General features: G+C 44.1%; 1 protein-coding gene across 5 annotated transcripts in view; it reads right to left on the bottom strand.

Annotated features, from left to right (window-relative positions):
* ncm (pre-mRNA-splicing factor nucampholin) overlaps positions 1–14,125 on the bottom strand; it is a 110,195-nt gene that overhangs the window by 71,935 nt on the left and 24,135 nt on the right. For 4 of the 5 annotated variants that reach the window (XM_075677154.1, XM_075677132.1, XM_075677137.1 and 1 more), the window contains exon 5: positions 1,470–2,222. In XM_075677154.1, the coding sequence (XP_075533269.1) occupies positions 1,470–2,222 (753 nt within the window). Of the gene's footprint in view, positions 1–1,469; positions 2,223–6,661; positions 6,930–14,125 lie in introns of those variants that run through there. The other variant, XM_075677163.1, reaches the window with a different exon arrangement.

Raw genomic sequence — 14,125 nt, 5'->3', positions numbered from 1 at the left:
TTTCTCTTGAGGGATAATGGCAACCTTGCTCAGTGGCTATGGTGTTGGGCTGCTGAGCACGAGGTCGCGGGATCGAATCCCGGCCACGGCGGCCGCATTTCGATGGGGGCGAAATGCCAAAACACCCGTGTGCTTAGATTTAGGTGCACGTTAAAGAACCCCAGGTGGTCAAAATTTCTGGAGTCCTCCACTACGGCGTGCCTCATAATCAGAAAGTGGTTTTGGCACGTAAAACCCCAAATATTATTATTATAATGGCAACCTGCTGTTCATGATCTGAAAATACCTGCCAAACGCACCCAAGCCCATTCTTATTCTTCTGATTATTTCCGTCTCATGATCCAGATCCGCCGTCACTACCTGCCCTATGTACATGTACTCCCTTACCACTTCCAGTGCCTCGCTACCTATTGTAAATTGCTGTTCTCTTCCAAGACTGTTAAACATTACTTTAGTTTTCTGCAGATTAATTTTCAGACCCACTCTTCTGCTTTGCCTCTCCAGGTCAGTGAGCATGCATTGCAATTGGTCCCCTGAGTTACTAAGCAAGGCAATATCATCAGCGAATCGCAAGTTACTAAGGTATTCTCCATTTACTTTTATCCCCAATTCTTCCCCATCCAGGTCTCTGAATACCTCCTGTAAACACGCTGTGAACACCATTGGAGAGATCGTATCTCCCTGCCTGACGCCTTTCTTTATTGGGATTTTGTTGCTTTTTTTTATGGAGGACTACGGTGGCTGTGGAGCCGCTATAGATATCTTTCAGTATTTTTACATACGGCTCGTCTACACCCCGATTCCGTAATGCCTCCATGAATGCCGAGGTTTCAACAGAATCAAACCCTTTCTCATAATCAATGAAAGCTATAAATAAGGGTTGGTTATATAAGGGTTGGCTAATGTGTTACTTAGACAGAAATTAAATTTGTTGCACTTAAGAAAAGCAATCCGCACAAAATGGGTGGAAACGTTCGAAACACCCGACATCCAAAGCGTTATGAAAACATACACACAAACTGCACAATACATACACATAAACACAATAACTTGAAGGATTTCTATCAATGTGTTGAGCAGGAATAATGTCCAATGCAATGGGCCACAAAGGTAAAGCAATAAGGTCAGGAATCAGCAACAGATATGGCACAAGGCACAACCCAGTGGCAAATCTTTTTCTTACTTCATTACTGCATGCTATACTGTCTTCAAATGTAGTGGTTAGCTTAACTGAACTGATGGTGCGTATTATTTGCACTATTTCACACCAAAAAGAACTATTAGGAAAACCAACTTTGTCTTAAAGTTTACAGCAATGGCTTGCAGCATGTTTACAACCTCAGTAAAAAATTTGAAGTAGCAAATAAAGAATTTGACCATGAATACTTAATGCACCACCACCCTCTCATTCAGTACTCTATGAAATAACTATGAGATACTCTCATTTCCAACACCTCTGCCAGGCTCACCTAGACTTGTCCGTAATCTGCTGCTGCATCATGCGAAGGCGCGCAGGTGGTATGTAGGCACCACCAGTACGCCCAGTGATGACATCCTTCTTCCTTGGTGGCTCAGCCTCTGTGTCAGGTGAACTTCTCCGTGCTCGTTTGGTCCCCGCTGCCTCCTCCCTTTCACCCCTTCCACTGTGGTCAGTTCTCTGATCACCCAATTGCTCATCATCTCTTCGATCGCCCCTTCGGTCATCCCTTCGATCATCTCTTCGGTCATCCCTCCTCCGGTCGCTTTTTGAATCACTTCTTCGGTCTTCTCTCCGCTCGTTTTTTCGATCATCCCTTTGGTGATCTTTTTGCTCATCCCTCTGACTGCGGTCCCTATCATTCCTGTGATCATCTCTCCTGCGATTCTCATCTCTATAGCTCTCACTACGACCTTCTCTCCGGCTGTGTTTGTGATCTTCCCTCCTGTGTTGATCCCCTCTCCAACCACCTTGGTCATGGCTTTCTTTCCGGTCTCTGTCTCTGTTCCTGTCATGTTCCCGCTTCCGGTCATGGCCCCTGTCCTGCCTTCTATGATGGTCAGAATCCCGCTGGCGATCATGAGTAGCATCACTGCGCCGTCTTTCAGGATCGTCTCTTTTGTGGTCTACATCTGCTTCTTGCCTGCGTTCTTTTCTTCGATCATGGTCCGTATGCCTGGCATGGTCATCCTCAGAGCTACTACTTTGATCCGACACTCCACGACGATCCTCCTTCATTGGTGGACTAAAAAAGAAAAAAATAGAAAAGAAAGAGAAACAAATTTTACTAAGCAGCAGAGCTTAGTTCAGTAAACAGCCCTGCTAACAGCTCCGAAGTATACTTGATGAGGCAGGTTTGTTGGAACCACCCAGGAGTTTTTTTAATGGGTAACGGAGGTGGGGGGGGGGGGGGGGGGGGAACAGCTTGTCCAAGGCCTTTGAAAAAAATTTGGAGGACGCTTAAGCTTCACCTTTAAGAGTGGAACACGATAACGTTCAAAGATCCCTGACTGCTTCTCACGCTTTCCGGACTTGAGCATATGTAGTCGGAATGTTCACCGGAATATGGTGGCTGCAAACGCTATGCACGGAGGCAGGCTTTCTCGTAGAAATGGTGCCTCTTGCGTGGGCCGCGATGCGACGAAGGCGAGCACCAACTGGAGTTATTACAAGGAACGGGGGCGCACCGCTGCATGGCCCCCAAGACACTCAGGCACCGGCGCACGCTAATGGCGGATACCGCGGCTGATTTGTGAATGGTAGAAATGCTGGAAAAGGGGTTAGTTTGAGTTTTCGCATAACAGAATTATGTCTTCTCGTATAGCCAAATTACACGCCGAGAGCTATCATGTCTGTAGGGTGTGCGTAAGTCCTAGTTTACGATTTTTTCACGTATTTTAGCTTGAGAAATTCAACTAGTTCAGCGAATTCCATGTGTCACATGAACGGGCTGGGTATGGTGTGGTTCGAAAATCTTTTTTTGTCGAACTGACGCGGTACACCGATGCCGAACAGTTACGTGGGACGCCGACGCGGGAAACCGGATTTTCACGCGGGATACCGGCATTCAAAGGATTAAGATTCACAAGACACTTTCATCCACCATCAATGACAAGTGATCCATCTTTATAAACAAAATTTAGCAACACTGTTTTCATGTAGAACTAAAAAAAACACACCCTCATACAATAAATGCTGGAGATATTGATGATACCAGCACCTAAAGGAGCAAAGTGTCCACAAAAATAATCCTCAAGGTAAAGCAAGGTACGCATGAAAACAAACTGTAACAGACTACCGCATACCACCACAAATATACAGCTGCACATACATCATGTATTACTGAAGTCCTCTTCTTTAACCATGACCAATAGCTGAGCATGTAAGATACATGAAATGTGCTTTAAGCATTAACCATGTATTTCCAAGGTTACTTGTACCGTAGCATTAAGAACTTGGTTAAAATTACACAAAAATATATATTTTTTTATTTTAGATAAAGAGATCCAATGCAAAAGCCATGAGTATCAGCCAGCATCTTGAAAAACAATTTGAAGATCTCAGGGCTTCCTCATGTTTGATTCTTACAAAGTGATGTTACACATGCACAAGAAAGATTCTACTTCAATTAACTTCAGACACATTCTAAAAAACTAAGAAAGTTCAGTGGCAATTTAGCAGCAAATGCGTGAGAAATGTGTTAGCATTACGTAGCACCTCTTTAAGGCCTCGGATCCAGAATTTAAACTGCGTTCCCCACATTGCAAAGTGTTGTTCAGGAGCTTACTTGACGCATGTCCTTCCTTTCAAAGAGCAAAGTGCCACTGATGGTGGGGGGTCCAGAGCAGACCACCGTTAGTCTGTGTGTGTGTGGGCATGTTCACACACACACACACACACATACATACAATACATGACTGGCTTCCCACTCTTCACGAACACTTTTTTTCCATTTTGACACTCCTAATGCTAATGCATTACAAGGTACACATCACACCACTTCAGGTACCAGCAGCTCATGACCTACACACTTTAAAGGGACACTAAAGGCAAATACTAAGTCAAGCTAAAGTGACAGACTAGTGCTCGAGAATTAAAAAGGCGTCAATACTATCGCCAACAGAGCCTTACTAATAGAGAAATTTAGGTAAATGCACAACATGATTAGAGACTCCCCCAGGACATTCAAGCACTTGCTAGATGACAAAAGCACTCCTCAATTAAATTCTATCAGTAGTACTCAACTACTCATTGCAAAAAACCTCCTTGTATTGTATTATAGGATGAAATAAAAGGCTAGTTGTCAAGTTCCATTGCATTTTTTTAGAAAGAAAAAAAAAAAAACTCACAGAAATTACTGTTGAAAACAACGTGGGCAGTCAAAAAGTTTCGTTTTCACTTGACCCTGCACCGCCCACGCTTTCGCGTTTTACTACACTCCTGATTGCGTAGTGCTGCACTAGTTTTGCTGGCTCGCGAATGGTCCACACTACTTGACCAAACAGCAGCTGCAGCGGCGAATCCACCACTCTGTCTTGGCTCGGTACCGCCGTCTGTCGGGCGTCGTTTTACTCACCGATGGCAGCAAGGGTGGTGATGGCGTATGCAAAGTCACCACTCCCCCGATTGGTTGGCAGGTGATTTGAATTTTAAAAAAGGTATTCGGACCCTTCACATGCAATTTTCTCATAAACGAAGTCTTTTCTTGGCCCAAAACAAGCACTGCGAGGTTTCTGGAATGGTATGTACACAGTCCACGACGACTTAGTATTTGCCTTTAGTAATCCTTTAATGAGCTTATGACACTGAGCAGTTTCCAGAAGGCACGTCACCCCTAAAAGCTTTTTTCCTTATTATTATAGTTAAAACTGTTAAAGCTGATACAATGATATAGTTTTCTGTTTTCAAAACTGTCATTTTTTATTATGTAGCTTCCATACTTTTGATTGTGGCATACAGTGGAAAAATACTATTTTTGTGTGTATATGTTTGCATGCACATATTCTTATATGTGAATCTCCTGCAATTATTTATGCAATAGCTTACTGTCATGTGCACCCATTTTTTTTCCTACTATAGCTTTTGTCATGCACTGTATATGTGAAATCGTCCCAATGACTTCCGGTTGATGCAGAACCTACAATGATGCTCAATGCTACGACTGTGCTGTCATAAACGAGAAGAAAGGGGGTTAACCGAGAGACCTGATTTTTATCATGCTATCATTTTATCATGCTATCAGAAAGCACAGTGGTAGCAGTGAGCATCATTGTAGGTTCTGCATCAACCGGCAGTCATTGGGACGATTTCACATATACACATCTTCCGCCAAGGTTTGTGAGTAGTGGCGCTGGCTAACACACCCAGGGTTAGTTCTAGGAGTAAAATATAAATATCCAAGGAAGTGGATGGGAAATCGGCGCCGCGGTAGCTCAATTGTTAGAGGATCGCACACATAACGCGAAGACGTGGGATTGTTCCCCACCTGTGGCAAGTTTTTTCATCCAATTTCATTTCCATTAATTTATCATTTCTTTAATTCAATTAGTAACTGCAAGTAATTTCCTGTTTTCCTTGGTATCATTGTTTGTTGGCTTACGATATGACTGCTATCAGTATCAGCATTGTTTTTCCATTTTGTTGTCACCTTCTAGGCTGCTTGTACTATACCCATGTGACATTACTTGGTTCCTAATTACTCTGCAGAGCAATTGCATACCTCAAGTTCACTGATAAAATTTCTCGTAACGTTGAAATATGTTATTAGTTTTAAGACAGTTTCAAATATGCAAAACAGTACACTAAACTTGTGTCCTAAATGTGTTTCTCACCCATTCTCTTTTATTGCACTTCTAAAATGCACCAACTAGCCCAGTTGTCTTCATTAACAATGAAATCCCCTCCCCATCCCATTCTGTTGCGACTGCATTACATGCACTTTTCACTTGTTTCTGGTTTAATTCTTTGACCATTTTGCACATATATGATATATATAGCCTGTTACTGTGAGTAAAAGCTCAAAAATAAAATATTCCAAGAAAAGTGCGTTTCTGGGCTGCAGTGCACTTGAGCTGCAAGCTTGTACCTAATTTTGCTGCATCATACAACTGTGTGAAATTTCTTGATATTCGGCATCACTGCTGTCCCATGAATTTTGTTTACATCTGAAACGCATGAACAGCAATAACTTCATGCTGTGAAGAATGCTTCGCAAAACAAACGCACACACCGCCTATACGACGCTGTGTCAAGTATTTCTAACAGCAGCACATGTAATCCGAGCAGCGTTCACTGGTTACCTTCATGTAACTATAACCTTAACTACAGATGTAGGTAACAAGCTGCAAATTCTCACGACGTGCACGAGATCTTGAAATTTTATTCCCTTAAGGGCAACTGACAAATCTACTCGGCAGCCCAGCTGACAACATAGGGAAAGCTCAGGTTTCAAGGGATGATGCACCGCATCCGCACCGTTAAATTGAAGAACTTGCTAAAGAGATGACTACAGCGTATGGATGTAAACTCAACGTAAATGAAAACGTGCAATGGCATGAAACGAAAACGAACACCGGTATGCGGACTTCCAGCGCAGCAGAACCGGTACACAACGTACAACTGGGTTCTGAGCGCAAACGGCAAAGCTTAATTGATATCGCGGCAGAACAATCGCATCAAATTTACCTTTCGGACATGACTGCTCATCACAGAGAACACGAGAGCGGCAAGGCTACCGCGAATCAAACGATGTGACAACGACTTAGTCAGCGCCTAAACGCACAGCCATGCATATTAACGCAAATTTAAGAGACGCGCTAAGGTCGCGGAGTTATCACTCAGGGAATGTAACCACGTGCTTGCTGCGAGGCAGCGTATGAACTCAGCGACGCAACGAAATGCCCAAATTCGCGATCACACAGCACAAATATCGCCATACTGCCTCTTCGGTGCACTGTTGCCAACAGGTTAAATGAACGGCGCTGAACACGACAATTATTTGTGATGTTCAACTTCCGTCTCTCTCTCTCTTCTTTTTTATTATTACATTATGAACTCTTTTATTCGCTACCCAATAAAAAGGTTTATTTAGAAATTCTTTATGAAAGAGTAAGATGAAGCCTTCCACAGTGCGCCAAACGACGCAGCTTTTTCAGTTTCGTTGTCAGTGATCAACGGGTCAGGGTCAACCATGGGGTCAACCCATAGAGTTTCTCACTATAACACCTAGAGGGTAATCTGGCGCCACCGTCTGTGGGAGTTTCTTAAGGGGGCACCGTGCCGTCATGGGAATGACGGTATATGTGCCTGCTGTCCAGATTTATGTATGTGTCTGCTATATGTGTATATATATGTGTATATGTGTCTGCTGTCCAGCGCCAGATTTCCCTCTAGGTAATGTAGTGAGAAACTCTATGGGGTCAACCATAGAGTTTCTCACTACATTACCTAGAGGGAAATCTGGCGCTACTGCGCTGTGGTATGCATGGGAATGCCGGTATATTGCGACTTCGGAAAGCTAAAACAGCACGTGAAAAGCTGTTTTAGCTTTATTATTACGCGAAAACATGCTTTGTTTAACTATGAGAACTTGTTATTGTGTGCACGACTACATGTTACGTAAAAAGTATCAGCGGGCCGCTAAAGTTGGAGGACAGACGACAAGGTTCGCGCTCGCTTTGGAACAGTTGGTCGTCTGTTCTTGCTTTTCTTCGCTTGGTCATGCATCGTGGGTGAGTAAAGATGTAATATGCGTGAATGGAAACATTTTATGAAGATTTTAATTTGAGAACGCGTTATTTGCGCAGCCATATCCACATTTTAGACGAAGCCTCTTACAACACCAGCCAACACGAGCCTCGCAGACACATATACCGTCATTCCCATCATAGAGTTTCCTATGATTCCCATGACGGCACGGTGCCCCCTTAAGAAACTCCCATAGACGGTGGCGCCAGATTACCCTCTAGGTGTTATAGTGAGAAACTCTATGGTCTAAATTTAACATCTCTCTCCTCCTCCTATGCCGGCGCTCCTTCTCTCGGCTTCTCCCGGGCGCCGACGGTGGCGGCACCTCGACCGGGTAGCTTCGGCCTCTGCGGCCCCAACCCACGGACCAGCCCGGCTTCTAGCTTTGATGTCCCCGTTGCCGCTTTGGTGCCCCGGAGATCCTGCGCCGCCTGCTTTAATATAACCTCAGGTGCTCTCCTGAGGCCTCCGTTTGCCGGTTACATAGGCCCTCCTGGAGCAGTGCTTGTAAATAATCCGATCTATCGCCTAAGACACCAGTCAGAACATTCTCTACAGACACGGCGATCACCAAGCGGCGTCCGCGCCCACTGCCTCACCGCGCGGGCAGCCAGCGGCGAAGCGTATAAACCAACTCGACCGCACACCGCAATGCCGGCATGTATAGGGGACAAACGAATACAGCGCGCTCTAAGAAATCTACTCCGTAGTGCCTAGGCTGAGTCATATATTAAAGGAGCAAAAGCCCCCAGATTTTCCCTCTCGCGTCTGCGCAGAAACATCGTCAAAAGTGCCACGCCCCGCCGTACCTACTAGCAATTCTAAAAACGCACCCGGGAATGGCGCCGGCGTCTGCTACGGACCAAAAAAGCGCGCGCTAGTACGTGACTCCGGCGCTGCGACCAATAGGTGGGTCGCCTCTGCAGAGGCGTCGCAGGCGATCGAGAAAGCCGCAAAGTTCAGAGGAAGTCGTTACTTCTTTATACAGGGGCTTTAGGGGGCTGGTGGCGGCCTGGGTCCAGACATTGCCTGGCCACCATGCTGGAAGTGTGCTTTGCAGCCTGTTTTTAGAGGGCCTACTACTGTATTTAATGATAAACCTTAAGACACTGCCTTCATGTTACAAATTCTTAAAATGTGATTTCTAATTGCTGATGCACTTTGCGATCATTTCTGAACAAGTGCGTATAGTATTTGTCTCAGTGCAGTAGTCACACTTCATCTTTTGCTGAATCCGCTAGTAATCTAATTTGAATTTACTTCTGCTTGAACAAATTGTCGCTACTACTTGCCACAATACGCAGCGTTCCCGCTTTTATTTCTTACGAAGCAGGTTTTTGAGGAGTGCTGCATACGATTAGTTTCTGAATGAATGAATTGAATGAATTATTCTAAACGTAGAAAAAAAATTTCAGGGTATTTGGTTGCCAACACCACAGCAGGTGACTCCTGTCATATTTATGCCCACCTGGGCGGCTTTAATTTGCATCTTAGCTTAGCTATACTTCTCAAATTTGCTCTTCCGGACGTGCCGCGATAACAAATTTATCGTGCACTGCTTCATTGCAGGGAGACAATTAAAAAAAAAAGGCGAAACAAGAAAGACCAACAGGATAGCGCCTGTCCTGTCCGCCTTTCTTCTCTTATTTTTATTGCGCTGTTCCCCCGTAATGAAGCCTTACCAACAAGCTTTTGCAACAAGTTTTTAAATTTTACTGTGCACTGCTGTCCTTGTACTTGTGATGTACACCGGGTTGAAGTGCTTCTCACACCTGTAGTACTCTCCTGATTGCAGGACTTGGTCTCCACGTTAGAGAGCACCCTACGAACCATGCGGTCGACTCTTTGCAGTGAACATAGAAACTCTCGTCTTCGCGCGTGCAAAACCTGCTGTTGCAGTTCGGTGCAAATCACTTCTTGCCTACAATCCGTCTCCAGCAGGCAACGTTGCAGCTCGAGATACCGACCCGCCTTCCCGCTCTTGCGATTCAGACTGTCTGGATTTTTAAGCGCTCACGGACAACGACGATGACAGATTGCTCAATTTTGAAGCGAACATTGCTAAATTAAGAGCTTATTGTCTGCCCGCAGCGCTTGTCGGCGACCGCTTCCAAGGATTGACACACGCCGGCTGTCTGCTTGAGCACGCGGCGCGAACCGAGCCGTCAGAGTCATTATCGTCTGTTACAGCGCCTGAGGGATTTGAATGATTATAGTGGAGGGCAGGAACAGTGATACAAATTTGTTTTAATTTCTTTCAACACACTTTGCATAAAGTTACAATTGCTTACACATTCAAATTTCTCACTTGTTCAGCCCTTGACATGTGCAGCGGTGCAGACGTGAAACACCACCAATAGTGAGACGCATTTCTCACCAGCGGCCCCCGCGTCATCGGAGCACCTGTTCTTCTTACACAGTTTGGTCAACCATAGAGTTTCATATCAACTCTATGGCGTCAACAAAACTGCTGCCGAGACCAGCACTAGTACACTGTACCATCGGGCACGCCGGATTGCTGGCGATGCACGGAAGTATTACACATTCGAGTACAGACCCGCATCACTAACAAATAAACATATAACACGATGTAATATACTACAACAGGTACAACCATGGCCTCCTAGACATATGTATGTACGTCTCCTCCCCCTCCCTTTCACAAATTACCGCAACTAGTGTACTACCGCAACACTAAAGAAGCGAGGTGCGTGTGTGTGTGGAAAGAGAGAGAGAGAGAAAACAGGTGCAGAGACAGGGGAATGCTGACATAACTTTCGCATAGCCTTGGCACTGGCCCAAAGTCTAAGGCACTGTCTATAGTTAGCCATCTGGTGCTGTAGGGAAGGCAGGGAAGCCATTGAGAATAACGTAAAACTTCCACACAAATGGCGGTAGACAAACGGTGCCAAGGTTATTCACTTCGCGGTCGTCACGGTCGCTCACGCCAGGGCCGCGCTAGTGACGCCGGTTTATTAGCGCGAGTAGCGAGTACCGACGACACCACATGTCTGTGAACAAGCACGCACCCATGAAAAAAGGCGCACGTGCACACACACACACACACAGAGAAGGGACGCTGAATGGGCCGGAAAATTAGTTATGCGGACTTTAGTTGTGCAAGAGTTACTAAGCACAAGTTTAAAATCAGACGATAAATGAGATGTTATGAACACATAGTGCCCATGACTGCATAACATTGCATCAGAGCTTACAAGGGGGCTGAAAGTAGCAGTTGATATTTGATGTATTTTTTCCACTTATGTGTGTACTGTTTCTAGCTTTATATCTGTGCACTAAGCCTAGTGTAATCATTTCAGCAACTCAGCATGGAGTTTGTTTCAGGGTCACATATCTGTGCCCTTCGAGAAAACAGGAAAGCAAGGATATTCCTCTGCATTTTATTAAAACCAAGAAGAGTTGCCTTCAAAAATGTGAAAACCCCTTCAATACAAATGTACGAGTTCCCAACATTCACAATGATGTTTAAACATTTGTACAGGATTCACACACAATTCTTGAGCAATTAAATGTAAAATCTCATTAAGGAGATTTCAGAGATGTATTAAATTATTAAGAGTCCAACCAACGGCATGGCACCTCGTACAAACAGATACATATCTGAACCTGGTGGCCTACCACCACTACTACCCGGACCTTTACATGGATAGATGTAGATTCTGTCAAGAAAGGGCGGACCTACAAGATATGGTTTGGGCTTGTCCTCGGACACCCACACAGAATAAAATACACAAGACCAGGGAGCAGTGGGAGACCGCGTTGCTCAGCTGTGCACTGAAAGACAAACTTAAGGCAATCCAGCAGGCCGAAGATGCCGTCAGGGTCCAAGGGCTCAAGGCCGTCATCTAGGTAGAGAGGCCTAGCTGCTGTCCTAAAATAAAGTTTATTCCTCCTCCTCACACCATAAGTGCAGCAGGCTGGAGACGGAACAGCTGATGGCCTCAAATGGACATTAAAAAGCAACACTATATAGTTAAAACTGGTGCAGGATTCTTTGAAGAGTATATTTTCATTTACTTGTTAGAAAGAGGTTGGCTACAAAAGGAGAAAATGCAGGGCAAAATTTGGCACTTTGAAATTTATGCAGAAAGTGTGGTCCCAATGTGTCTTGGTGATGCCAGGAATTGCAAGGTATTTTTTGCATGCTTGGGCTGTTTGTGTGCGTAAGTCCTCAGAACTTGCTAGGTTTAGTCTGACTCATTTAGAATGCAATGCAATGAGCTAGTGCAGCAACTTCAAGCTGGTTTCATCACCCATTTTTAATTTTTGTGTCTTCTATGGCTTAACATGACTCAGGTCAGAATGATATTTTGTGGAATTCTAGAACTTTAATTTACCAATACAGCTTAACTAAGTATTCCTCTTTATTTACCCCTTAGAGGATGGTACATGGGGTTACGCTAATTTTTAAAATCTCATGTTATGATGACCACTTCATTGTCGTTTGTACTGTGACGCCACACAACAAGCAAGCCCATTTTGTCCTTGTTAAAGAACCCCTCACCAGGCCACATAGCAAATTTTGGTTATGCGCTGGAAGTTGCTAAGTGCCCTCTTTGGAGTGTTCTACCACAACAATTTTTCAAATTAGTTCATTAATAGCAGGGACAGAAATATTTGAAATGGCGCAAACCCATGAATTCAGGAGGCGAGCATCACTGCCAACATAGACACTCTCTCCCCTTGCCCAGTCTAGCGTTTGCAAGCAAAATTCCTTCCCTGCATTCTCCCATACCGGAGCCGGCAGATCGCATGAAGGGTATGTCACGGGCCATGCCTTCTTTTTTGTTTTCTCTCTCTTTCGTTTTTGCTGAGTGGCACACTTCTGGTGACGGTCTCGCGCGTAAGTTGTTGCGTTTGTCCCATTTCACACAGCGGATGATTTTGCCTGCTTTGCACTAAAGCACCTGATTAGCAGTATAAGTCAGTGCCACAATCATGAGCACCAAGAGGATGAAAGAGGATGATCACGGCGCTGTAACACGGTAGAAAATGAGATAGTTTCGTTCTCTGTGAGCGCAACTGCACGACGTGATGGGAAAAAGTAGATGAAACGGAAGTACATTTGTCATGATCGGTGAAAAAAAAAAAAAATGAAAAAAAAAAACCTGAAAACACACACACATTTGGTTTGTATGTTTCATTATTTCTTTAAACTTTAATTTGCCTGCTGAAGTAACAGATTAAAGAAATAAGTGATGCTGTCTTCAACAATCTTGAAGTAATCTGTTAGTACGAGTGGCGTCGCAGCACTACCATATACGTAGGCGCATTTTATGATATATGTCGACACATCCGGATGGGAGTGCGACGCCCGCGAGGAGAAGGGCAAACAGGGTTTGGTTTGAAATTTATGCTTTTTCCGTAGTGCGTAGGGATTGAATACTTATCAAACAGAATCGTTATCGTGCATCTTATGCACTGTGCTTGTCAGCTCAAAATGCCCAGATATGATGAGGGGCCCTTTAAGAGTGTGCGCAAAAACAGCACAATATCTGCAGCCACATTTTGTAATGATTCATTTCATTCTCAATTTTTTTTTTCACCACTGGTTTGTATGCCACTGCACTGCCATTATCACTGCGATTGTCTACTCAGCTTGACACATGGTAAGAAAAGAAGAATAGAAAATGAAATCAAATTACAGCAGATGGGCCAATGCTACACCAACTGTGGCCTGAACAGCATCCACTTCAAGTGGTTTGACAATAGTTGACACATTTCCCAATATTTACTACATACACAAAACTACTTGTAAGTTACCGCTGTTTATATGGCACTAGGTTCTCACAAAAGAGCAAAACAAGAGAAATCATACAGAGGAAAATTTTGGAAATGGTCTTTTTGGCATAGCTGGCATTCCACAACACACACATAAATGTACACACACAAATTAAAAATGAAAAACCATTGTTCACAACCAGGAAACTAAGTGTCATAGAGATTGAGATAGCTTTACTGACTGTATTTTACAGCTCTCTCTCTATGGAATCCCTATTCGCTTGGAAAAAAATAGTTAAATAAAATGGCAAAAACTAATGCATTAGCTCAATCTTTTGTCCCATTCAAACACACTAGTCATAATAATCCAGTAAAACAGGAGTCGGGTAAGCACCAGGCTGTTATGCCATTCAGTAAGGAAATCTAACAATTTATAGTTTGCAGCACCAACCACTTTGTTTCACACTTCGAAGTAATTTTGGAAGACCTGTAACAAGGAAGATACTATTGGCCATTGGTGTGGAACCCTAGCTTGCAGCACAAAACATGGCAACTGTAGCAGTAGTAAGAAAAAAAGTAAGGGGGGGCGGGGTTGAGAAAGAGAGAGAGAGAGACTAATCTGCTGGGCAAGCAAGGCAAATGGTAGACAATGTTTTCAAA

The sequence above is a fragment of the Dermacentor variabilis genome, chromosome 1, assembly GCF_050947875.1.
Source record: "Dermacentor variabilis isolate Ectoservices chromosome 1, ASM5094787v1, whole genome shotgun sequence".
Classification (NCBI taxonomy): domain Eukaryota; kingdom Metazoa; phylum Arthropoda; class Arachnida; order Ixodida; family Ixodidae; genus Dermacentor; species Dermacentor variabilis.
Note: the sequence above shows the minus strand (reverse complement) of the source record. Positions and strands in the feature narration are given on the sequence as shown.